The sequence below is a fragment of the Musa acuminata genome, chromosome BXJ1-7 (genome assembly GCF_036884655.1).
Source record: "Musa acuminata AAA Group cultivar baxijiao chromosome BXJ1-7, Cavendish_Baxijiao_AAA, whole genome shotgun sequence".
Taxonomy (NCBI): domain Eukaryota; kingdom Viridiplantae; phylum Streptophyta; class Magnoliopsida; order Zingiberales; family Musaceae; genus Musa; species Musa acuminata.
Window position 1 is genome coordinate 38454816 of NC_088333.1, and position 24621 is coordinate 38479436.

Below are 24621 nucleotides of genomic sequence, written 5' to 3' on the forward strand. Positions count from 1 at the left end.
GTCAGATCTACAGTAGTGTTATCAATCATCTAGTAGTGTTATCATCTCAGGTTAGATCATATCTACAGTAGATTCTTGCTGTGATTACTTAGGGAGAGTTTAGATATTGTGCACAATGACATGATCATTGTATCTCAGTTATTCTCTTGTGATTGTTACTAGGTTTTGGGCAAGAGATAGGTTTATATATTCATTATTCTTATAATGGATTATTTCTGGTTTGTCCCGTGATTTTCACCTTTCACTTTGGAAGGGTTTTCCACGTAAATATTGGTGTCATATTTGATTGTGATTTTCATTTAATTCTACTGCATGTTACGGCTTGCTAGTATTTGTTCTTATATAAAATTTATTTCTTCTTATATCCCATTAAAATTTAGATCATATTTGTATATCATTTAATGTGATCATATACACACGAATATAAAAGAAACTAAATTGTGATAGAAAAGAAAGAGAAAGATATGTGTTTATTAATAACTGAAATATCAGTAGCCAATGAACTGTTAAAGATAGTCACACGATTTTATTTTATTTTCAGATAATAATAATGCAGTCTATCTCACGAAGAATATTATGGATTTACATGAGCTCAATTATAACGTCTATTGGAAAGAGTTGAACACATGCTGATAAAGAGTAATTAAATGACAAATGTTGGTCACATGGCATTGCAGGTTCACCAAGCTGCAGCACCATCGCCGTCAGCCTCCTCCTCCTCCTTCTTCTTCTTCTTCTTCTTCTTCTTCAAGGAAATGACAAATAGGTAGTGCTTACTTTTCTGTTGAAGGAGATGCCTGGAGACATTGGCTGCATATATAGAGAATAGCTCATCCAGTATGGCATCCCCGAAATGCTCTTCAATCAAGGGTTGAAACGCTGCTCTCACATATCCTGCGACGTTCTTTCCGCTTACTATACTGTCGAATGCAGCGGAATCATCATCCGAGTCATCAAACGGGTCCCAATTAGCCTCAAAGATCTGTTCTTGTTCTAAATCAAACAGGTCTTCCCTATGGATCACTGCCTTTACTTCTTCCATGGAAGGTGCATAATACGGCAAATTGAAGGTCACCAGTTTGTCCTCCTCTATGATTCCCTGGACAATAATGTCGCCAAACCATCAAGAGGGTATGAAAGGTTAAAGTGCATTCCCTCCAATTTATTTCTTTGGGCTTGTGTTTGCTCACTATTTATTTCTTTACACTTCAACTATGTTCTCTTTCTTGTTTCTGTTGGAGCATGACATGGCCATGCTTCTGACCAGATCGATCAAGTCCACTAAATTTTTATGAGTAACAAAAGGGTGCAATGCTGTTTATTTTCCTCTTTCTTCCCCGTTCTACTACTACTTGTGATTATGTAAATATTTGATTCTCCACCTCCCTCACATCCTATCATCTGTAATTAATTGGAGGCTGATGAATTTAAACTGTTAAGATTATTTTAAATAGTTAGAATTAGATAAAATAAAAGAAAAAATTAGATTTAAATATATAGATTAGGATAAAAATATTTATTGAGGTATGATAGATGTTTTTATTATTTTAAAAAACTTATATTTTATCTTTTAGTCAATATAAATATGTGCTCTTAGATCAATCCAAATATATCGTAGATTGAAATGACTCATAGTTCCTTCTACAATTCTTTTTTCCTTTCTTACTGAAGTTCTATAGGAAAGTCAACAATATGATTTCATAACCTGATTCAAAGAATATCAATAGAAATACATCGATTAAAAAAGAAGAGAAAGCTAGTATTATCCACAAAAAAAAGATGAAATGAGTAGGTGCTCCTAATCAACTTCTCTCTATCTTCAAATATGATAATTATCAATTTTAGGTTGTTAAAATGAAAAGTTTATTTATCTCATAAGGATTATGAAATTTGGTAGAATATGATTTTGTTAAGTATGATTTGCAGGATTCTAATATTATTAAAAATCAAAGATATCATATGAATGAGAATACATAAAAAGATGCAAAATCCCTCTACATGCTATAATAGATAATAGATAATTCCCTATTTTCCTGAATTATAATGACATCAACATCGTTAGAAGCCTGAAAAATATTAAAAAGTGTGTTTGGAGGCACAGACAAGGTAAAAATTTTAAAGCTTCAAATTCTTTGACATAAATTCAAAACTCTTATGATGAAAGATTCTAAATCTATTGTTAATTTCTTCTAAAAAATATCTAAATCAAATGAGACATTATGGTGAAAATCTAAAAGATCAATATGTAGTAGAAAATTTGATATGATTTCTACTGATATAGAAGAAGATAATGATAAAAGTACATTATCTATTGATGAATTAGTGGGCTCTCTTTTAATTCATGAACAAAAAATGAATAGATCTTCGGATGAAACTTTAAAATATGCTCTTCAAATGAAGATAGATTAGAAGAACGACAAAATTTTTTTTCAAAAATCATATCTCAAAGGAGAGATCAAAATAGTAGAGGTCATGATCAATTAAATGAGGGTAAGAGAAACTCTAACAAAGGTAACAAAGAAACTCATTGATGTTTTTGTTGGAAAAAAAATTGGACATACTAAAAAAAATTATTGGTACAAAAATAAAAATTATTGGCTATCTTGAAAAAGATTGTTAGAATAAAAATCAAACAAATTATCACTAGAAAAATAATTATGAAAAAAGAGATTAAGAAAATATTTTCTTTATAACATCTTAGAATATTCTAGATCAATTTGGTTTTTGGATAATAAAGAATATTCTGGATCTGTTTGGGTTTTGGACAGTGGATGTAGTACCCATATGATACGAGACATTTCAAAGATTTGATAAAATCTTCATAAAATCTTTAATAAAAGATAAATTTTATTCTGAAGCCAACTTCAAGTTACAACTATTTGAATTAAGGGGGTGTGTAAAGATTAATTTAAATAGTTAGAATTAGATAAAATAAAAAATAAAAATTTAGATTTAAATAAATAAATTAGGATGAAAAGATTTATTGAGATATGATAGATTTTTATTATTTTTTTAAAAAACTTGTACTATATCTTTTAATAAATATAAATAGGTACTTTACTATCAATCCAAAATACTACAGATTAAAAGTACTTCTAATTTCTTATACTATTTTCTTTTCTTTCTATTTTTTTTGTAAAAAGGCCAACATAAACAGCTCTCCTGAAATGAAACCATTTGGTTTGATCTTTTTAATTCTTTTATTTTCTTTTTTGTGTTTTACCATATTCAACTTTGCGGTAAGATAAAGAAGAGTAGACCATGCAATAAACATGAATCTAGGAAGGATATTAACTAGTACGTGAAGAAGAAGACGAAGAAGAGAAAGATACCTGTGATACCAAAGCACTCAGGGCTTCGGCTAACAGGTCGTAAAAGTATCCCACATCTCCCGAGGGTGGATAACTCCCTTTCCTTCCTAGAAATGACAATACCATTCTTGCTCCGTAGCTTAGTTCTGCATGACGGCACCTAAGGAACTCTGACAAGTCTCTTTGGTGTTGGTCTTGATATGCTTTCACAAATTCCAGTGGGCTTGTCTCTGCAATATAGATGTTCTTATTGTTGAGTAGAACTCCCTGGTCACCTTCAGGAACCTGATATTTTCAGAATTAAAATTAAGTTTGCCTTAGCAAACGAAAGTAACATGTGTTTTGTATGATGTTTCAAGCAGTCTTCCATTTCTTTATGAGGTTAACCATGCATGCTGATGAAGTGAGTTAGCATTTCAGAGAATTTATTTGGCTATTAGTAGTCAATTAACTGTAGCAATCATAGCCACTTTAAGAAAGTAAAGAATGATAAAATAAAATAAAAAAAACAAGTAGAATTCAGATAATAATAGTGTAGCAATTGTCATTTATTAAGAGGAAGGCAACCTGAGAGAGCCAGTTGAGACAACAGGAAGCGTTGAAGAAGTGGACACTTTGACAAGGGAAAAGCCTGCCGTAGAAGGAGCCTGGAACTCCCACGACGTAGTATGGCACCAGCAGATTCCCCTTCTCCTCCTCGACCTTCCTCTTGTAATCTCCCAGAGATCGGAAGACGTGATTGAAGTCATTCCCCGGGAGGTCATTCAAGAAGAACAGGATCTCCGGCATCTCCTGGCGTCCCAGGCTCCGCCGTAGCTTGCCAATCACGTCGAGCACCTCGGAGACCACCTCCAAAGTGTTAGGGCCCGAGGAACAACCTAAGTCGACCACCGCCATCCTCTCGGGGAGCAGCGACATGTAAACCCCTCCTATTGTCTCTTCCAGTATTGGCTTCGCCATGTGAAGTACCTTCTTCTGGGACGCAGTTAGCAAACCAGTGATCAGATATGCTGAGGCCTACGCAAGTGTAAGTTGTTTAAGTTCACGCAAACAGTTGAGGTGTTCAACACTACCTGAAGCTTAGAATTGGAGGCGTAGCTGGTTTCCCCAGCTCCTCCGACCATGTGAAGGATTCCTTCTATCCTCTTGCTCATCTCTCTCTCTCTCTCTCTCTTTGAAAACCAAGTTCCGAGCACCATTACTATAAATAACCTATAAGAAGGACCACTGTGGTTGTGCAGAAGCTGTAACATGCTTCGGAGAATACATAGAAAGCAATAACACCATTTTCTGTGACAATATTAACAAAGTCAAAGGAGATGGAAAATAGTAAATGAATGAACAAAGGTTGTTTGTATGTCACTGTCCGCACTACGTTAAAGGAGATGGTGGCATGACTGGACGATCGTAAATGAATGCATGGAGGTACCACCAAGACAGCTTCGGAGAAACACATCATCTCCTCGTGTTTCAGCGTGCTCTGCTTCGTCGTTATCAGTCTTCGTTGGCATCTTAATAGCTAGGAAAGAAACGGGAACACGCTCTCATCACTCCTTCGTGTCCCCTTTAATTTGATCTGTGATGGAAGGGACAGATTGTCCTTCTGAATGTGTCGCGGGATGTTGAGAAAACTTTTAAGCAAAAAAAAAAGAAGATAATATTAATAATATTATCATAATTGGGTCACTATGTGGTGGAGATAGAACTAACAATGATTTAACATCTTATCCTAATAAGATTTATATCTAACACGTGGATTAACTTGAGGTTTAGAGAAGCAGTTAATCAATTTTGCCCTCTATTTCTGGATTTAGATTCTTAGTTCTCCACATCACATCATGACATTAATCCTTTAAGCTTTTGTGCAATAGTTAAATTGCTCTTCAATTATTGCCTTCCATATTCGGACATGTCTGCACCACAAACAACCGACGCCCACAAAGCCTTCAGTGCGAGGAGGAAATTGGGTGGTAGATGGATCTCACTGTCAGGGTTGTTCATCCCAGTTCACTTTTATCAATAGAAAGGTATGCATATTTGGATGTACTTTCTTTGTCAATGCATGATCATGTGGGAGCACTAACGTTGCTAGTCATCCGTGCTATGTTTTTATTTTTCTGGTGCTAAATCCTTGTTTCTTTTTCCAGAATTTATATTGACAAGGCTGCATCTAAAAGATGCATGCAGAAATATTAGGGAGTTTCTCTCCAGTCCTCCACTGGTACAGAATTCTCTCTACACCGATGGAATTCTTTTATGTTTTTGAAGTTACTCCAATTTTGTGTACACTTGGTATCATGCTCTATTGGACATCAAATGTCCCTGTATCCATGAAGATGAACTCGTGAGGATGTCTCTCTCTTCCAAAAGCTTGTCATCTGACAGGCACATATCTTAGTCTACTTGAATGCAATCAAGTGGATGTCTCTCTCTTCTTCTAAGTGCTTGTGGTGCTTGGAATGCTAAGTTTTGAGCCCCCGGACTCTGTATATAGTCTACAAGATGGTGGTTTACTGCCCAAGGAGGACAGCGCTCTTTGGTGCAACTCGCAACGACACTCAAAAGGGTGTTCGACGAAATGTCTAGTGTTCCTATTGCGACGCAAAGGACGGAGTCGAACATCAAACAGCAGCAAAATGGCTGTCATCCTTTTTCTTCAAGAAATGGCAAATACGTTCTGCTTAGTTTTCTCTTTGAGGAGATACCTCGAAACATTAGCTGCAAATCTCGAGTTGATCTCTTTGGAATTGATCTTGATATATGCTTTTATGACACTCCGGTGGGCTTGTTTCTGCAATGTAGACCTTCTTTTTGTTGAGTGAGACTCCGTGTTCAGTGTCAAGTCCTTGAGGAACCTGACATTTTGGGATCACTAGAGCGAGAATGGATCGATGGATAGATACAATGTGATATCAGATATTAAACAAAATTTTCAATATAATATCCATCCCGAACCATAGAACAAATTTGATATTCAACAGGAATTACATTATATATATATATATATATATATATATATATATATATATATATATATATATATCTGACCCACTGAAGAAAAATGAGATACATTACATGTGTATAAATTGAGATTGATGGATGAATAATTGATTACTCCCTCATTTTTCACTTTCCTAGTTGTGTAATAGAAGTATAAGGGTTGATGGCTTGATAACCTTGTTAAAAAACACTAGTAAGAAGCATAAAGAACACAAGCAACTAAATCTAAGACTTAGGTTTCGATGTATACAGTGCAACATAATAGTATGGAGTCGAACGCACATTGCAAGTCCATCAAGCAGCAGTGAGATGGCTTTCATTCTTTTTCTTCAAGGAAATGACAAACACGCTATGCTTAGTTTTCTGCTGAAGGAGGTGCCTCGAAACATTTGCTGCATATCTAGCGAACAGCTCATCGAGAATGGCGTCGCCGAATTGCTCCGAAATCAATGGTTGCACCGCTGCTCTTACGTATTTTGCCACGTTTTTGCCGCTTAGATCACTGTCGAATGCAGCAGAATCATCATCTGAGTCGTCGAACGCGTCCCAATTAGCCTCGAAAACTTGTGCGTCTTCTACATCGAACAGACCATCACCATGGATCACTGCCTTCACTTCTTCCATGGAAGGCGCATAACGTGGCAGATTGAAGGTTACCAGTTTGTCCTCCTCTACCATTCCCTGGATTTGATACGTAAATAACTCGATGAATCAGTTGTCACGATGTCATCAATCGATGTTACTTCTTACCTCTAACACCAAAGCATTCAGGGCCTCAGCTAAGAGTCCCCAGAGGTGTCTCATCTGTCCGTAGGTCGGGCAATTACTTTTCCTGCCTCCAAATGAAATCACCAGTCTACCTTCGTAGCTGAGTTCTGCATACCGACACCTGAGAAATTCTGAAAGGTCTCTTCGGAATTGTTGTTGATATGCTTTCACAACCTCCGGTGGGCTTGTCTCTGTAATGTAGATGTTCTTGTTGTTGAGTGAAGCACCCCGTTCGGTGTCGAGTCCTTGAGGAACCTGACGTTTCAGGATAGCTAGAATGAGCTATCAGACAGCAGTATCGACTGCTTTGTATACTACCGTTTAAGAGGAGGTCAACCTGAGAGAGCCAATTGAGAGATCCAGAACAGTGGAAGAAGTGGACGCTCCGACGTGGGAAAAGCCTGCTGTAGAAGGAGCCCGGCACTCCCACCACGTAGTAGGGCACCAGCAGATTCCCCTTCTCTTGCTCGACCTTCCTCTTGTACTCGCCCAGACACCGGAAAACGTGATTGAAGTCGTTCCCCGGAAGGTCATTTAAGAAGAACTGGATCTCCGGTGGCTCCTGACGTTCCTGCAGACTTCGTCGTAGGTCGCTGACGACGTCGAGCACTTCGGACATCACCACGAAAGTGTTGGGGCCCGAGGAGCAACCTAAGTCGGCGACCACCATCTTCACAGGGTGTAGCGACTTGTAAACCCCTCCTATTGCATCGTCCAGTACTGGCTTCGTCATGAGAAGTGCCTTCTCCTGTGACGCAGTCAGCAAACCATGATCGGATATGGTGAATGCTACGTAAGTATAAGCTTTTAAGTTCATGCAAACAGTTCAAGAGGAACCACCTGAAACTTAGAATTGGAGGCATAGCTGGTTTCCCCAACCCCTCCAACCATGTGAAGGACTTCTTCCACCCTCATGCTCATGCCTTTCCTAAGAACACGATGGTGCATGGAACGCAGAGCTTTTTGCACGCCAGGACGACTATATATGGTCTACAAGAAGGCATTTAACTAGCTCATTATCCCATAATCAGAACCACAATTAGTTCTTATTACTTGTAATTTGATTATTCCTGATTCTTTTATAGGACTTTTCTGTTCATCATCTATCTCATAGTCAAAGACATATGTCACTGATGACGTGGTTGTGCAGACATTCTTCGAGGGAAATATAACCACAGTAGCATCACCAATGTAGATAAAGAATAAAAGGACATTAGAGAGGAAGAGTACCGTGGTTAGCCCGTCTCTGAAGAGCTTGCTTGCTTGGTCAGAGATCAGAAACACATACCAATTTCAACCCTAGACTTTTAGAATGCTGCGGTGGAGCAACATCCTCCACCGATCGGTAGCATTATTGCACGAATACCGTGGTTAACCCGACTCTGAAGACCTTGCTTAATAGGTCAGAAACACACATCGATTCCAACCCTGGACTTTTAAGAATGCTGCGGTGGAGCAACATCCTCCACTGATCGGTAGCATCGTTGCAACGGAGCCTACGACCAGCAAAGCAAGACGTTTATGATCGTATTGTGGCGGTCAACCACCTCTTTAAGTTTGCTTTCGAGATGTTTATGATCCATAGCCAGCCAGCCTTGTCAGTGACTCGCTAAAATTCAATCCAGGCTCCGCTGTCGTGTCGTCAGCACAGGTTACAGGAAACCCTAATGGGATGCAAGTCGAAGATGAGCGGACTTGTGCACTTTTTGGTGTTCATCGTGTACTACAGCTAGCAACAAGACAGTAGATGTACATTTCAGTGATCCGGGTCCTTCCGTGACGGTAGCACCTCCCAGCTTAAAGCTTAGATCATATTTGTATATCATTTAATGCGATCATATACACAATAGGATATAACAAACTAAATTGTGATAGAAAAGAAAGAGATAGATATGTGTTTCTTAATAACTGAAATATCAGTACCCAATGAACTGTTAAAGATAGTCACACGATTTGATTTTATTTTCATAAAATAATAATGCAGTCTATCTCACGAAGAATATTATGGATTTACATAAGCTCAATTATAACGTCTATTGGAAAGAGTTGAACACATGCTGATAAAAAGTAATTGAGTCACAACTGTTGCTCCCATGGCATTGCAGATTCACCAAGCAGCAGCAGCAGCAGCATCGCCGTCAGCCTCCTCCTCCTCCTCCTCCTTCTTCTTTTTTTATTCTTCTTCTTCTTCAAGGAAATGACAAATTGGTAGTGCTTGCTTTTCTGTTGAAGGAGATGCCTGGAGATATTGGCTGCATATATAGAGAATAACTCATCCAGTATGGCATCCCCGAAATGCTCTGCAATCAAGGGTTGAAACGCTGCTCTCATATATCCTACGACGTTCTTTCCGCTTACTATACTGTCGAATGCAGCGGAATCATCATCCGAGTCATCAAACGGGTCCCAATTAACCTCAAAGATCTGTGCTTGTTCTAACTCAAACAGGTCTTCCCTATGGATCACTGCCTTTACTTCTTCCATGGAAGGTGCATAATACGGCAAATTGAAGGTCACCAGTTTGTCCTCCTCTATGATTCCCTGGACAATAATGTCGCCAAACCATCAAGAGGGCATGAAAGGTTAAAGTGCATTCCCTCCAATTTATTTCTTTGGGCTTGTGTTTGCTCACTATTTATTTCTTTACACTTAAACTATGTTCTCTTTCTTGTTTCTGCTGGAGCATGACATGGCCATGCTTTGACCATATCGATCTAAGTTCACTAAATTTTTATCAGCAACAAAGGGTGCAATGCTGTTTATTTTCCTCTTTCTTCCCCGTTCTACTACTACTTGTGATGATGTAAATATTTGATTCTCCGCCTCCCTCACATCCTATTTTCTCTAATTAACAGGTAATATTGGAGGATGATGGATTTAAACTGTTAAGATTAATTTAAATAGTTAGAATTAGATAAAATAAATGAAAAAAAATTAGATTTAAATATATAGATTAGGATAAAAAGATTTATTGAGGTATGATATATATATATATATTTTGAACTTGTATTTTATCTTTTAATTAATATAAATATGTGCTCTTGGGTCAATCCAAAGTACTGCATATTGAAATTACTCATAGTTCCTTCTACTATTCTTTTTCCTTTCTTATTGAAGTCCTATAGAAAAATCAATAGAAGTACATCGATTAAAAAAGAAGGAAAAGCTAGTAGATCCAGAAAAAAAAAGAAAAAAAAAGATGACAAGCATTGGAGTAAGTGTTCCTAATCAACTTCTCTCTATATTCAAATATGATAATTATCAATTTTGGGCTATTAAGATGAAAACATTATTTATCTCATAAGGATTGGTGGAATTTGGAATTGGGCTATTATAGCCCTCTACATGCAGTAATAAATAATAGATAATTTCCTATTTCCCTTAATCATGATGGCATCAATCATTAGAAGCCTAAAAAATATTAAAAAGTATATTTCGAGGCACGGACAAGGTAAAAATTTTAAAACTTTAAATTCTTTGACATGAATTTGAAACTCTTACGATGAAATATCTTCTATTGTAAATCAAATGAGATATTATGGTAAAAATCTAAAAGATCAAATTGTAGTAAAAAAAGTTGAAGCTTATCTCCAAAATTTGATATGATTTCTACTGGTATAGAAGAAGATAAAGATGAAAGTACATTATCTATTGATGAATTAATGGGCTTTCCTTTAATTCATGAACAAAATATGAATAGAGCTTTAGATGAAACTTTAGAACATTCTCTTCAAATAAAGATAGATCAGAAGAATGATTAAAAGAAAAATTCAAAAGTCACATCTCAAGGGAGAGATCAAAATAGCAAAGGTCATGATCAATTAAACGAGGGTCAGAGGAACTTGAACGAAGGTAACAAAGAAACCCATAGATGTTTTTGTTGTAAAAAAATTAGACATATTGAAAAAATTATTGGTACAAAAATAAAAATTTAAATGTTCCTCTCTACTCTTAATGTAAAAATATGGTCATCTTGAAAAAGATTGTTAGAACAAAAAATAAATAAATTATTATAAAAAAATAATGATAAAAAAAGAGATTAAGAAAATATTTTCTTTATAACATCTTACGAAAAATATTCTAGATTTGTTTGGTTTTTGGATGATGGATGCAATAATCATATGATAGGGGACAAAAGTTTGTTTTAAAGATTTGATGATTCAATTAAATCTATAGTGCATATGAGAAATGACAGTAAGGTTCAAGTGGAAGGAAAAGGAGCAATTATTGTAAACACCAAATTTGATAAAAAAATTATTAATGATGTAATGTTTATTCTTGGTTTAAAACAAAATCTCATTAGTATAGGGCAACTAGAATATTATGTTTTTTTATGATGAAAAATACTTAATTTATGATAAAAAAAAATTAAAAATTTGATAGCAACTATGAGGATGATAAAAGATAAATTTAGTGTTTCCATTATTATTTTTGGATTTTTCCTTACATACTGATGAATCGACATTTTGACAACTATGATCATCTGAATTTTTGTGGGTTTATATGAACTATCTCATATGACAAATCTTGTATGATTCAAACTGATAAGAAGATAGTTAGAACTAGACTAAAGTTGATAAAAGTTTTAATAAGAGCGATGATGAGTCACAATTCAAGAAGCAAAAAGTTTCAAATTCTGTGTTATTTATCATTGGTAAACCTATTACAAAGACTATAAAAAAGGAATGCACTAGCAGTGATATGAAGATGATGATAAGAGCTTTAAAGAATGTTTTTGCTAATGAACAATTAAAAGGACAATAAGCTAAAAAGTTTCAAACATCAAAAGACAATAGTGATTCTAACGAGCTGAAAGTAAAGATGAATAATCATTAAAGACTTTAAAGAATGTTAAAGATGCAAAAATAATGGATGCAATACTGAAGATCAGTTTGCCAATATACAAAAGCTTTAGTGAAAGATAAATTTTATTACGAAGACAGCTTCAAGTTTCATCTATTTAAATTAAGGGGGTGTATTAATATTAATTCAAATAGTTAGAATTAGATAAAATAAAAGATAAAAATTTAGATTTAAATAAATAGATTAGGATGAAAAGATTTATTGAGATATGATAGATTTTTTTTATTATACTAAAAAACTTGTACTATATCTTTTAATCAATATAAATAGATGTTCTTAGATCAATCCAAAATACTACATATTAAAAATACTTCTAGTTTCTTATACTATTCTTTTCTTTCTAAAGTTTTGTAAAAAAGTCAACATAAACATATCTCCTGAGATGAAACCCTTTTATTTTCCTTTTTGTGTTTTACCATATTCAACTTTGCTGTAAGATAAAGAAGAGTAGACCATGCAATAAACATGAATCTAGGAAGGATACTAACAACTACGTGAAGAAGAAGAAAAGAAGAGAAAGGTACCTGTGACACCAAAGCACTCAGGGCTTCGGCTAACAGGCCGAAAAGGTATCCCATGTCTCCCCAGGGTGGATAACTCCGTTTCCTTCCTACAAATGACAATACCATTCTTCCTCCGTAGCTTAGTTCTGCATGACGGCACCGAAGGAACTCTGACAAGTCTCTTTGGCGTTGGTCTTGATATGCTTTCACAACTTCCAGTGGGCTTGTCTCTGCAACATAGATGTTCTTATTGTTGAGTAGAACTCCCTGTTCACCTTCAGGAACCTGATATTTTCAGAATTAAAAGTAAGTTTGCCTTAGCAAACAAAAAGTAACATATGTTTTGTGTGAAGTTTCAAGCAGTCTTCCTTTTCGTTATGAGGTTAACCATGCTGATGAACTGACTGAGCATTTCAGAGAATTTGTTTAGTTATCGGTAGTTAATTAACCGTAGCAATCATAGCCGCTTTAAGAATGTAAAGAATGAAAATAAGCAAAAAAAAAAGTTGAATTCAGATAATAATAGTGTAGCAATTGTCATTATTAAGAGGAAGGCAACCTGAGAGAGCCAGTTGAGACAGCTGGAAGCGTTGAAGAAGTGGACACTTTGACTAGGGAAAAGCCTGCCGTAGAAGGAGCCTGGAACTCCCACGACGTAGTATGGCACCAGCAGATTCCCCTTCTCCTCCTCGACCTTCCTCTTGTAATCTCCCAGAGACCGGAAGACGTGATTGAAGTCATTCCCCGGGAGGTCATTCAAGAAGAACAGGATCTCCGGCATCTCCTGGCGTCCCAGGCTCCGCCGTAGCTTGCCAATCACGTCGAGCACCTCGGAGACCACCTCCAAAGTGGTAGAGCCCGAGGAACAACCTAAGTCGACCACCGCCATCCTCTCGGGGAGCAGCGACGTGTAAACCCTTCCTATTGCCTCCTCCAGTATTGGCTTCGCCATGTGAAGTACCTTCTCCTGGGACGCAGTTGGCAAACCAGTGATCAGATATGCTGAGGCCAACGCAAGTGTAAATTGTTTAAGTTCATGCAAACAGTTGAGGTGTTCAACACTACCGGAAACTTTGAATTGGAGGCGTAGCTGGTATCCCCAGCTCCTCCGACCATGTGAAGGATTCCTTCTATCCTCTTGCCCATCTCTCTCTCTCTCTCTCTCTCTCTCTCTTTGAAAACCAAGTTCCGAGCACCATGATTATAAATAGCCTATAAGAAGGACCGGACCACTGTGGTTGTGCAGAAACTGTAACTTGCTTCGGAGAATACATAGACAGCAAAAACACCATTTTCTGTGACAGTATTAACAAAGTCAAAGGAGATGGAAAATAGTAAATGAATGAACGAAGGTACCACCAAGAAGGTTGTTTGTATGTCACTGTCCGCACTAAGTTAAAGGAGACGGTGGCATGGCTGGACGATAGTAAATGAATGCATGGAGGTACCACCAAGACAGCTTCAGAGAAACACATCATCTCCTCGTGTTTCAGCGTGCTCTGCTTCGTCGTTATCGGTCTTCGTTGGCATCTTAATAGCTAGGAAAGAAACGGGAACACGCTCTCATCACTCCTTCGTTCCCCTTTAATTTGATCTGTGATGGAAGGGACAGATTGTCCTTCTGAAAGTGTCGCCGGGATGTAGAATAAACTTTAAGCAAAAAGAAAACGATAGTTTTAATAATAAAAAAATATATCAAAAAATTAACGTAATATTATGGTTCGATAACTCTATTAATGCAAGAAATTATTTTCTCTTGATTTAACCCAAACTTAAGTCTAAAATCACTTAGCACACTCTCTCACCTAAATCCATTAAACATTTTTGTCAATCCTCTAGATAGAACTAACAATGATTTAACATCTTATCCTAATAGGATTTATATCTAACACGTGGATTAACTTGAGGTTTAGAGAAGCAGTAAATCAATTTTGCCCTCTATGTCTGGATTTAGATTCTTAATTCTCCACATCATGACACTAATCCTTTAAGCTTTAGTGCAATAGTTAAATTGCTCTTCAATTATTGCCTTTCATATTCGGACATGTCTGCACCACAAACAACCGACGCCCACAAAGCCTTCATTGCGAGGAGGAAATTGGATGGTAGGTGGATCTCACTGTCAGGGTTGTTCATCCCAGTTCACTTTTATCAATAGAAAGGTATCCATATTTGGATGTACTTTCTATGACCATGTTCTGGGTTTTTTGTTCTTTCCTGTATGAGTCTTTTTAACATAAGTCTTTGTCAATGCATGATCATGTGGGAGCACTAACATTGCTAGTCATCCGTGACATGATGTATCTCCACTTCTTTATTTTATTTTTGATATGATCTCTTATAAAATAAAATCTTGTATCAATATGCTTCGATCTTTCATGATAGACTGGATTCTTGGCTAAGGCAATAGCTGATTTGTTATCAACATAAATCTTGGTTGACTTCTCCTGTGGCATATGAAGTTCTTGGAGTAATCTTCTTAACCAAATTGTATGACAAACACTAGAAGAAGCTGCTATATATTCTGCTTCACAACTTGATAGAGCAACGATTCATTGTTTTTTTGAAGACCAAGTGAATGTAGCATCACCAAAATAAAATACAAATCCAGTTGTACTCTTCCGATCATCGTAGCTTCCGGCCCAATCACTGTCACTATATCCAATGAGCTCCAACTTTTTAGATGTTGAATAGAACATTCCAACCCAATTGTTCCTTTGATATATCGCAAAATTCTTTTAGCGACATTTAAATTAGATGTCTTTGGAACTTCCATAAATCTACTTATTAAACCAACTCCAAATAGTATATCAGGTCGAGTGCATGTCAAATATATTAAACATCCAACTAGACTTTTATAATAAGTTGGATTAATGTATTTACCTTCACCTTCCTTGGTCAACTTGGTGCCATATCCGTAGGATGACAATCTTCCATGGAAAACTTATTTAAAACCTCCTTTGCATAATTTTCTTATGAGATAAAAATTCCTTCATTATCTTGTATAACTTCGATATCAAGGAAATAAGTCATTAAGCCTAAGTCGGTCATCTCAAACTCCTTTTTCATAAAGTGCTTAAAATCTATAATCATGGAGCTACTATTGCCTGTAAATATTAAATCATCTACGTATAGGCATACAAACAAGATATCTCCATTAGAGTTAGATTTTGTATAGAGAGCATGTTCATGTGAACATTTAGAAAAACCATTTTGAATAAAATAAGTATCTATTCGAGAATTCCATGCTCGTGGGGCTTGTTTAAGCCCATAAAGAGCTCTCTTTAATTTGTATACTTTGTCTTCTTGTTCTTGAATAATAAAACCAGGGGGTTGTTGAATATATACCTCTTCTTCAAGAACTCCATTAAGAAATACTGATTTGACATCCATTTGTAAAATCTTCCATTTCATTTGAGCTGCTAGAGAGATAAGTAATCTTACTATCTCCAATCGAGCAACTGGCGTAAATACTTCTTCATAGTCAATCCCATATTGTTGTTTATGTCCCTTTGCAACCAATCTAGCCTTGTATTTTTCCACCTCTCCTTTTACATTTCTTTTTGTTTTGAAAATCCACTTAACACCGATAGCTTGGTGGTCTTCTGGAAGTGTAGTAAGCTCCCATGTATTATTTTTGTTAATTGCATGAATCTCTTCATTTATAGCTTGTCGCCATTTTTCATCTCTATAAGCTTCTTCGAAGGTTAATAGATCATATCCTACAAAAAGACAAAATAAAGAAAGTTCATCGTTGTTAGTATTAATTCTTCGAGTCACATCATATAGGTCCTGAATCGGTCTTGTCCTTCTTATAATTGGACTTCTTGAATCATGTGACCTAGCTGATCTAGGTGATGATTCTGGCAAAGCAACTTCGGTGCTTGCTTGTATTATATCATCTTCTTCTGAAACTACAGCTTTCTTATGCTGCTCATCACTTTTCCAGTTCCAAATCTGTTGTTCATCAAACTCAACATCTCTTGACATCACAACTTTATTTGTGATAGGATTGTAGAGTTTGTAACCATTGGAATTTTCTGGATAACCTAGCAAAATGCATTTCTGACTTTTATCCTCCAATTTTGTTCTCTTTTCTTTTGGTATCTTGGCAAATGCAACACTTCCAAAAATCCTCAAATGATCAATTCTTGGTTTTTGTAAGCTCCATGCTTCTTCTGGTGTAACATTACCAATTCGCTTTGTCGGAAACCTGTTAAGCAAATAAACTGCACAAGCAACAACATCACCCCAAAATTCTTTAGGAATTTTTCTTTCCTTTAACATACATCGGACCATATTAAGGATAGTCCTATTTTTTCTTTCTGAGACACCATTTTGTTGAGGTGTGTATGGCATGGTGAATTGATGTAGAATTCCATTATTTCTACAAAAACTTTCAAATTCATTTGATATATATTCACCACCCCTATCTGTTCTTAAACATTTAATCTTACAACAACTTTGTCTTTCAACCAAATCCTTAAATTCTTTGAATTTGCTTAAAACTTCTTTCTTTTCTTTTAACATATAAACCCAAGTTTTTCCACTATGATCATCAGTGAAGGTAAGAAAATACTTGCTTCCTCCAAATGATACTGGATTGATAGGGCCACAAACATCTGAGTGCACTAGATCAAGTCGATTCCATGCTTTTTTTGTCCTTCTCACTTTGAAAGGCTTTCTTTCTTGCTTACCCATGACACATACTTCACACAATTTTGCTGGGCGATCAATTTTTGGCATTCCTGTCACCATATTATACTTCTCTAGAAGTTTCAAAGCCTCAAAATTTAAGTGAGCATATCTAAGATGCCAAAGTGTAGAAATATCCTCAATATCAGCTTTAAAACAATTTGATTGATAAAAAATACTTAAATGAAGAGGAAACATTCTATTCTTTGTCATTTTCACATGTGATATCAGTATTTTATTCTTATCACGAATTGAGAGAGCCATATCTTTCATCTCAATTTCATAACCTTTTTCAAGTAATTGTCCCAAGCTTAAAATATTATTTTTCATATCCGGAACATAATAAACATCTGAAATGAATACTTCCTTGCCATTATTAAGTTCAAGGAGAATTTTACATTTGCCTCTTACTGGTCTTTGAGACAAATTACCAAATGTAATGTTCCCGGAATAACTTGTATCTATTTCTGAAAATAGCTCTTTGATGCCACACATATGATTTGAAGCTCTTATATCTAGATACCATATCATAGATTGATCATCTTTTAAATTATCATAACTCATTAATAAAACTTGATTTACGTTCTTTTCTTCCTCAACAAAATTTGCCTTGTCACCTTGATTATTAAGATTATAATAACATTCATAAGAATAATGCCCATATCTTTTACAAACGTAACATTGTATTTCAGACCTTTTAGAGTTTCTGCCATGTCCACGGCCTCGGCCACGTCCTCGACCATAACCTCGGCCTCTTTGGCTAGAATTTTCTCCATCACCTTTAATGTTTGGAGATTCTTGATTGGTCTGATTTCTACCTCCTCTTCCTCTTCGTCCTCGTCCTCTTCTTCTTTGAGAATTTGATTCTCGTTTATTTTCAAGAGTAAGCTTTGTTTGTAATGCTTGCTCTATAGTTTTGTCTTCTCCTCTTTTTGTAATCCTTTGTTCATGAACTTGAAGGGAACCCATAAGTTTTTCTAAAGACATTTTTTCCAAATCTTTAGATTCTTCGATCGCAATAGCAATAAAATCAAATTTCGGATCTAGAGATCTCAATATTTTTTCTATTACTCTCTGATCATTTACTTGTTCACCATTACGTCTCATTTGATGAACAATAGAAATGATTTTTGAGAAGTAATCAGAAATGGTTTCAGAATTACCTTGTTGTAATTTCTCAAACTCGGCTCGTAAAACTTGTAGACGAAGTTTCTTTACCTTATCAACACCACTGAATGCTCTTTGAAGCATTTCCTAAGCCTCCTTTGAAGTATTTGCTGGAGCGATGATCTCGAACATTGTATCATCAAGGCCTTGGTAGATTGTGAACAAAGCCTTTTTCTCCTTCTTCCTTCTTTCTTTGAGTTGTTTTCTTCCTTCTGCATTCATTGCTCCTTCTTCTGCTGGACTTGGTTCAGCAAATTCATCTTCTACAAACTCCCATACATCTTGGGAGCCTAGAAGAACCTTTATTTGGATACACCATATGTCATAATTTTCTTTTGTTAATCTAGGGATCTGGAGTTGGATGACACTTGAGGAAGAGGCCATAACTTGACTCTGATACCAAATGTTGATGTTGATAGGAAGAGAGGATAGAGATATCAAATAGAGGAAGAGTATTACAAGCTTCAATCTTCTATATTTCTCTCAAGAAAAATACTTTTACAATTTCAGAAACTCTATTACCCTCATGACCCAACATATGGGGTTTATATAGTCCCCAAAGATACATTATATTAATTATATTCAAGATGAATCTTCTCTTTCAAGAAACCCTTTCAAGAACCAATAACCAATTTGACTTATCCTTCTATAGACTTTTAATCAATTTTTTCTTCTTGATATAATAATTCTCCCACTTGATACAATGAACCTTTTTATGACACTTGAACAAGTTTAATTCTAACAATGGCGATGCTTCTGACCATATTGATCTAAGTCCACTAAATTTTTATGAGCAACAAAGGGTGCAATGCTGTTTATTTTCCTCTTTCTTCCCCGTTCTACTACTACTTGTGATGATGTAAATATTTGATTCTCCACCTCTCTCACATCCTATCATCTCTAATTAACAGGTAATATTGGAGGATGATGGATTTAAACAGTTAAGATTAATTTAATTAGTTAGAATTAGATAAAATAAATAAAAAATATTTAGATTTAAATATATAGATTATGATAAAAAGATTTATTGAGGTATGATATTTTTTTATTATTTTAAAAAACTTATATTTTATCTTTTAGTCAATATAAATATGTGTTCTTGGATCAATCCAAAATACTACATATTGAAATTACTCATAGTTCCTTCTATTATTTTTTTCCTTTCTTCTTGAAGTTTTACAGGAAAGTCAACAGTATGGTATCAAAGCTTGATTCAAAAAATATCAATAGAAGTACATCAATTGAAAAGAAAGAAGGCTAATAGATCCAGAAAAAAAAAATGATAAGCATTTGAGTAAGTGTTCCTAATAAACTTTTCTCTATCTTCAAATATGATAATTAACAATTTTGGGCTGTTAAAATGAAAACTTTATTTATCTCATAAGAATTGTGGAGTTTGGTAGAAGATAATTTTTTAAAGTATGATATACAGGATTCTAATATTACTAAAAATCAAATATATCAGATCAATGAGAATATATATAAAAAGATGCAAAAGCCCTTTATGTGCTATAATAAATAATAAATACTTCTCTATTTTTCTGAATCATGATGGCATCAACATCATTAGAAGCTTGGAAAATATTAAAAAGTGTGCTTGAAGGCATAGATAAGGTAAAAATTTCAAAGCTTCAAATTCTTCAACGTGAATTTGAAACTCCTATAATGAAAGATTCCAAATCTATCATTGATTTCTTCTAAAAAATATCTTCTATTATGAAACAAATGAGATTATGGCGAAAATCTAAAAGTTCAAGCTGTACTAGAAAATGTTATATGAAATTTATCTCCAAAATTTGATATGATTTCTATTGATATAGAAGAAGAAAAGGATAAAAGTATACTATCGATTGATGAATTAATGGATTCTCTTTTAATTCATGAATAAAAAGTAAATCGATCTTTCGATGAAACTTTAGAACATGTTCTTCAAATGAAAATAGATCAAAAGAATGACTAATAGAAAATTTCAAAAGCGGGATCTCAAGGGAGAGATCAAAATAGCAGAGGTTATGATCAATTAAATAAGGGTCAAAGGAACTCGAACAAAGGTAACAAAGAAACCCATTGATGTTTTTGTTGTAAAAAAAAAGGACATACTAAAAATATTTGTTAGTACAAAAATAAAAATTCAAATGTTCCTCTCTATTCTTACTATAAAAATGTGACAATCTTGAAAAAGATTTTTGGAATAAAAACAAAACAAATTATCATGAGAAAAATAATGATGAAAAAATAGATTAAGAAAATGTTTTCTTTATAAAATCTTATGATGAATATTCTACATTTGTTTATTTTTGGATAGTCGATATTGTAATTATATGATATGGGATAAAAGTTTGTTTCAAAGATTTGATAATTCAATCAAATCTATAGTGCATACGAGAAATGATAGTAAGGTTTAAGTGGAAGGAAAATGACCAGTTTCTTTGAACACCAAATTTAGTAAAAAAAATTATTAATGATGTGATGTTTATTCTTAGTTTAAAATAAAATCGCATTAGTATAGGGCAACTGATGAGAAAGGATATTATGATATTTTTTATGATAAAAAATAAAAAATCGATAGCAACTATGAGGATGATAAAAAATATGATAATTATTTGCTATCATAAAAAATATGATAGCAACACTGAAGCATTAGAGTAAGTATTTTTAATCAACTTCTCTCTATCTTCAAATATGATAATTGTCAATTTTGGGTTGTTAAGATGAAAACTTTATTCATCTTACAAGGATTATGGAATTTGGAAAAAGATGATTTTGTTAAGTATGATCTACATAATTTTAATATCGCTAAAGATAAAAAATATCATATGAATGAGAATATACAGAAAGATGCAAAAGCCCTCTAAATGTTATAATAAACAATAGATGATTGCCTATTTCCTTGAATCATGATGGCATCAACATCAATAGAAGTCTGAAAAATATTAAAAGGTATGTTTGGAGGCACAAACAAAGTAAACATTTTAAAACTTCAAATTCTTCGACGTGAATTCGAAACTCATATAATGAAAGATTCTGAATTTACTACTATTTCTTCAAAAAAATATCTTCTATTATGAATCAAATGAGATCTTATGATAAAAATCTAAAAGATTAAATTGTAGTAGAAAAGGTTACACGAAATTTATCTTCAAAATTTGATATAATTTCTCCAAGTGTCGAAGAAGCTAAAGATACAAATATATTATCTATTGATGAATTAATGGGCTGCCTTTTAATTGTAGAATATGCTCTTCAAATAAAGATAGATCACAAGAATGACAAAAAGAAAAATTCAATAGTTAGATCTTAATGGAGAGATCAAAATAATAGAGGTCATGATCAATTAAATAAGGGTCAGAGAGGAACCCAAACAAAGGTAATAAAGAAATCCATCGATATTTTTGTTGCAAAAAAATTACACATACTGAAAAAGATTGTTGGTTCAAAAATAAAAATCCAAATATTCCTCTTTGTTCTTACTATGAAAAATATGGCCATCTTGAAAAGGACTGTTGGAATAAAAATTAAACAAACTATTATAAGAAAATAATGATGAAAAAAAGGATGAAGAAAATATTTTCTGTATAATATTTGATAAAGAATATTCTATTTAGTTTTTGGATAGTCGATACAGTAATCATATGAGAGGGGATAAAAGTTTGCTTCAAAGACTTTTAGTAAAAAATAAATAATTAATGTGAACACCAAATCTAGTAAAAAATTTATTGATGATATGATGTTTATTCCTAGTTCAAAATAAAATCTCATTAGTACAAGGCAATTAATGAGAAATGATATTATGTTATTTTTTATGATGAAAAATATTTAATTTTCCTTATTAATAGCAACTATGAGGATGACAAAAACTAAAGTATTTTCCTTATTATTTTCAGATTTTTTCTTATATAATGTTATTGATGAATCGACATTATAGCATAAAAGCTATGATCATCTAAATTTTTGTGAGTCTATATAAACTATCTCATGTGATGAATCCTATAAAATTCAAACTGATAAGAAGATGCCTCAAAATAAGACTAAAATTGATGAAAATTCTAATGAGAGCAATGATGAGTCATAATTCAAGAAATGAAAAGTTTCATATTCTATTCTATCTACTATTGATAAACCTATTATAAAGGTTATAAAAAAGGAGAGCATCAGCAATGATGAAGATGAGGATGATAACTCTGAAGAAAGTTTCAATGATGAATATTCAAAAGGGTAACAAACTAAGAAGTCTTAAGCATTAAAAGACAATAGTGGTTCTAACAAGTTTTACGAGGAAAGTAAAGATAAAGAACCATTGAAAACTCTGAAGAAAGTTAAAGATGCAAAAACGATGGATTCAACACCAAAGACTAGTTTGTCAATATCTTTGTAAAAGCTTTGGGGAAAGAAAAAAATTATTCCGAAGATAATTTTTAGTTACAACTATTTGAATTAAGAGAGTGTGTTAAGATTAATTCATATAATTAGAATAAGATAAAATAAAACATAAAAAATTAGATTTAAATAAATAGACTAGGGTGAAATAATTTATTGACATATGATAGATTTTTTTATTATTTTAAAAGTACTTATACTATATCTTTTAGTCCATATAAATATGTGTTAATCCAAAACACTAGGTATTTAAAATACTCTTGGTTCCGTTTACTATTTTTTTTCGTTTCTTCCTAAAGTTATGCAGAAAAGCCACTATAAATATCTCTCCTGAAATGAAACCATTTGGTTTAATCTTTTTAATTCTTTTATTCCTTTTTGTGTTTTACCATATTCAACTTTGCCGTAAGATAAAGAAGAGTAGACCATGCAATAAACATGAATCTAGGAAGGATACTAACAACTACGTGAAGAAGAAGAAAAGAAGAGAAAGGTACCTGTGACACCAAAGCACTCAGGGCTTCGGCTAACAGGCCGAAAAGGTATCCCATGTCTCCCCAGGGTGGATAACTCCGTTTCCTTCCTACAAATGACAATACCATTCTTGCTCCGTAGCTTAGTTCTGCATGACGGCACCGAAGGAACTCTGACAAGTCTCTTTGGCGTTGGTCTTGATATGCTTTCACAACTTCCAGTGGGCTTGTCTCTGCAACATAGATGTTCTTATTGTTGAGTAGAACTCCCTGTTCACCTTCAGGAACCTGATATTTTCAGAATTAAAAGTAAGTTTGCCTTAGCAAACAAAAAGTAACATATGTTTTGTGTGAAGTTTCAAGCAGTCTTCCTTTTCGTTATGAGGTTAACCATGCTGATGAACTGACTGAGCATTTCAGAGAATTTGTTTAGTTATCGGTAGTTAATTAACCGTAGCAATCATAGCCGCTTTAAGAAAAAAACAAAGAAAACAAGTAGAATTCAGATAATAATAGTTTAGCAATTGTCATTTATTAAGAGGAAGGCAACCTGAGAGAGCCAGTTGAGACAACAGGAAGCGTTGAAGAAGTGGACACTTTGACAAGGGAAAAGCCTGCCGTAGAAGGAGCCTGGAACTCCCACGACGTAGTATGGCACCAGCAGATTCCCCTTCTCCTCCTCGACCTTCCTCTTGTAATCTCCCAGAGACCGGAAGACGTGATTGAAGTCATTCCCCGGGAGGTCATTCAAGAAGAACAGGATCTCCGGCATCTCCTGGCGTCCCAGGCTCCGCCGTAGCTTGCCAATCACGTCGAGCACCTCGGAGACCACCTCCAAAGTGTTAGGGCCCGAGGAACAACCTAAGTCGACCACCGCCATCCTCTCGGGGAGCAGCGACATGTAAACCCCTCCTATTGCCTCCTCCAGTATTGGCTTCGCCATGTGAAGTACCTTCTCCTGGGACGCAGTTAGCAAACCAGTGATCAGATATGCTGACGCCTACGCAAGTGTAAGTTGTTTAAGTTCATGCAAACAGTTGGGGTGTTCAACACTACCTGAAACTTAGAATTGGAGGCGTAGCTGGTTTCCCCAGCTCCTCCGACCATGTGAAGGATTCCTTCTATCCTCTTGCCCATCTCTCTCTCTCTCTCTCTCCCTTTGAAAACCAAGTTCCGAGCACCATGAGTATAAATAGCCTATAAGAAGGACCACTGTGGTTGCGCAGAAACTGTAACATGCTTCGGAGAATACATAGAAAGCAATAACACCATTTTCTGTGACAATATTAACAAAGTCAAAGGAGATGGAAAATAGTAAATGAATGAACAAAGGTACCACCAAGAAGGTTGTTTGTATGTCACTGTCCGCACTACGTTAAAGGAGATGGTGGCATGGCTGGACGATAGTAAATGAATGCATGGAGGTACCACCAAGACAGCTTCAGAGAAACACATCATCTCCTC

General features: G+C 34.8%; 4 protein-coding genes across 6 annotated transcripts; all 4 read right to left on the bottom strand.

Moving 5' to 3' along the window:
- Nucleotides 1–565: 565 nt before the first annotated feature.
- LOC135680023 (anthranilate O-methyltransferase 2-like) lies at nt 566–4514 on the bottom strand. Its single transcript, XM_065194005.1, has 4 exons — nt 4385–4514; nt 3879–4286; nt 3333–3596; nt 566–1099 (listed from the first exon to the last, which is right to left on the bottom strand). Exons 1-4 carry the CDS (start codon nt 4508–4510, stop codon nt 680–682), a joined length of 1218 nt encoding a protein of 405 aa, XP_065050077.1. The 5' UTR covers nt 4511–4514; the 3' UTR covers nt 566–679.
- Nucleotides 4515–6465: 1951 nt separating this feature from the next.
- Nucleotides 6466–8064, bottom strand: LOC135680024 (anthranilate O-methyltransferase 3-like). Its single transcript, XM_065194006.1, has 4 exons — nt 7920–8064; nt 7417–7827; nt 7062–7334; nt 6466–6992 (listed from the first exon to the last, which is right to left on the bottom strand). The coding sequence occupies exons 1-4, from the start codon at nt 8025–8027 to the stop codon at nt 6606–6608; spliced, it is 1179 nt and encodes a 392-aa protein (XP_065050078.1). The 5' UTR covers nt 8028–8064; the 3' UTR covers nt 6466–6605.
- Nucleotides 8065–9011: 947 nt separating this feature from the next.
- On the bottom strand, nt 9012–24325 carry LOC135679254 (anthranilate O-methyltransferase 2-like). Of its 3 annotated transcripts, XM_065192783.1 has the most exons (6): nt 23708–24325; nt 23182–23445; nt 13511–14095; nt 13005–13412; nt 12467–12730; nt 9012–9620 (listed from the first exon to the last, which is right to left on the bottom strand). In XM_065192783.1, exons 3-6 carry the CDS (start codon nt 13589–13591, stop codon nt 9156–9158), a joined length of 1218 nt encoding a protein of 405 aa, XP_065048855.1. In that variant the 5' UTR covers nt 13592–14095; nt 23182–23445; nt 23708–24325; the 3' UTR covers nt 9012–9155. The 3 variants fall into 3 exon arrangements, with proteins under 3 accessions (XP_065048855.1, XP_065048858.1, XP_065048856.1); XM_065192786.1 differs by lacking the exon at nt 23708–24325 and having other exon boundaries at nt 13511–14039; nt 23182–23548; XM_065192784.1 differs by lacking the exon at nt 23708–24325 and having other exon boundaries at nt 13511–14066; nt 23182–23548.
- Nucleotides 21159–24294, bottom strand: LOC135679742 (anthranilate O-methyltransferase 2-like). The gene is made up of 4 exons (XM_065193726.1): nt 24214–24294; nt 23708–24157; nt 23182–23445; nt 21159–21230 (listed from the first exon to the last, which is right to left on the bottom strand). The coding sequence occupies exons 1-4, from the start codon at nt 24292–24294 to the stop codon at nt 21159–21161; spliced, it is 867 nt and encodes a 288-aa protein (XP_065049798.1).
- Nucleotides 24326–24621: the final 296 nt, after the last annotated feature.

Bases quoted from the DNA above. Each gene is read 5' to 3' on its own strand.
- LOC135680023 (XM_065194005.1), bottom strand. From the start codon at position 4,510: ATGGTGCTCGGAACTTGGTTTTCAAAGAGAGAGAGAGAGAGAGAGATG. The intron at 4,287-4,384 runs GTAGTGTTGAAC...ACTGCGTCCCAG, and splicing joins CCTCCAATTCTAAGCTTCAG to AAGAAGGTACTTCACATGGC. The intron at 3,597-3,878 runs GTTGCCTTCCTC...TGAAAATATCAG, and splicing joins GTCTCAACTGGCTCTCTCAG to GTTCCTGAAGGTGACCAGGG.
- LOC135680024 (XM_065194006.1), bottom strand. From the start codon at position 8,027: ATGCACCATCGTGTTCTTAGGAAAGGCATGAGCATGAGGGTGGAAGAA. The intron at 7,335-7,416 runs GTTGACCTCCTC...CTGAAACGTCAG, and splicing joins CTCTCAATTGGCTCTCTCAG to GTTCCTCAAGGACTCGACAC. The intron at 6,993-7,061 runs GTAAGAAGTAAC...TATCAAATCCAG, and splicing joins TGAATGCTTTGGTGTTAGAG to GGAATGGTAGAGGAGGACAA.
- LOC135679254 (XM_065192783.1), bottom strand. From the start codon at position 13,591: ATGGGCAAGAGGATAGAAGGAATCCTTCACATGGTCGGAGGAGCTGGG. The intron at 13,413-13,510 runs GTAGTGTTGAAC...ACTGCGTCCCAG, and splicing joins CCTCCAATTCAAAGTTTCCG to GAGAAGGTACTTCACATGGC. The intron at 12,731-13,004 runs GTTGCCTTCCTC...TGAAAATATCAG, and splicing joins GTCTCAACTGGCTCTCTCAG to GTTCCTGAAGGTGAACAGGG.
- LOC135679742 (XM_065193726.1), bottom strand. From the start codon at position 24,294: ATGGGCAAGAGGATAGAAGGAATCCTTCACATGGTCGGAGGAGCTGGG. The intron at 24,158-24,213 runs GTAGTGTTGAAC...ACACTTGCGTAG, and splicing joins CCTCCAATTCTAAGTTTCAG to GCGTCAGCATATCTGATCAC. The intron at 23,446-23,707 runs GTTGCCTTCCTC...TGAAAATATCAG, and splicing joins GTCTCAACTGGCTCTCTCAG to GTTCCTGAAGGTGAACAGGG.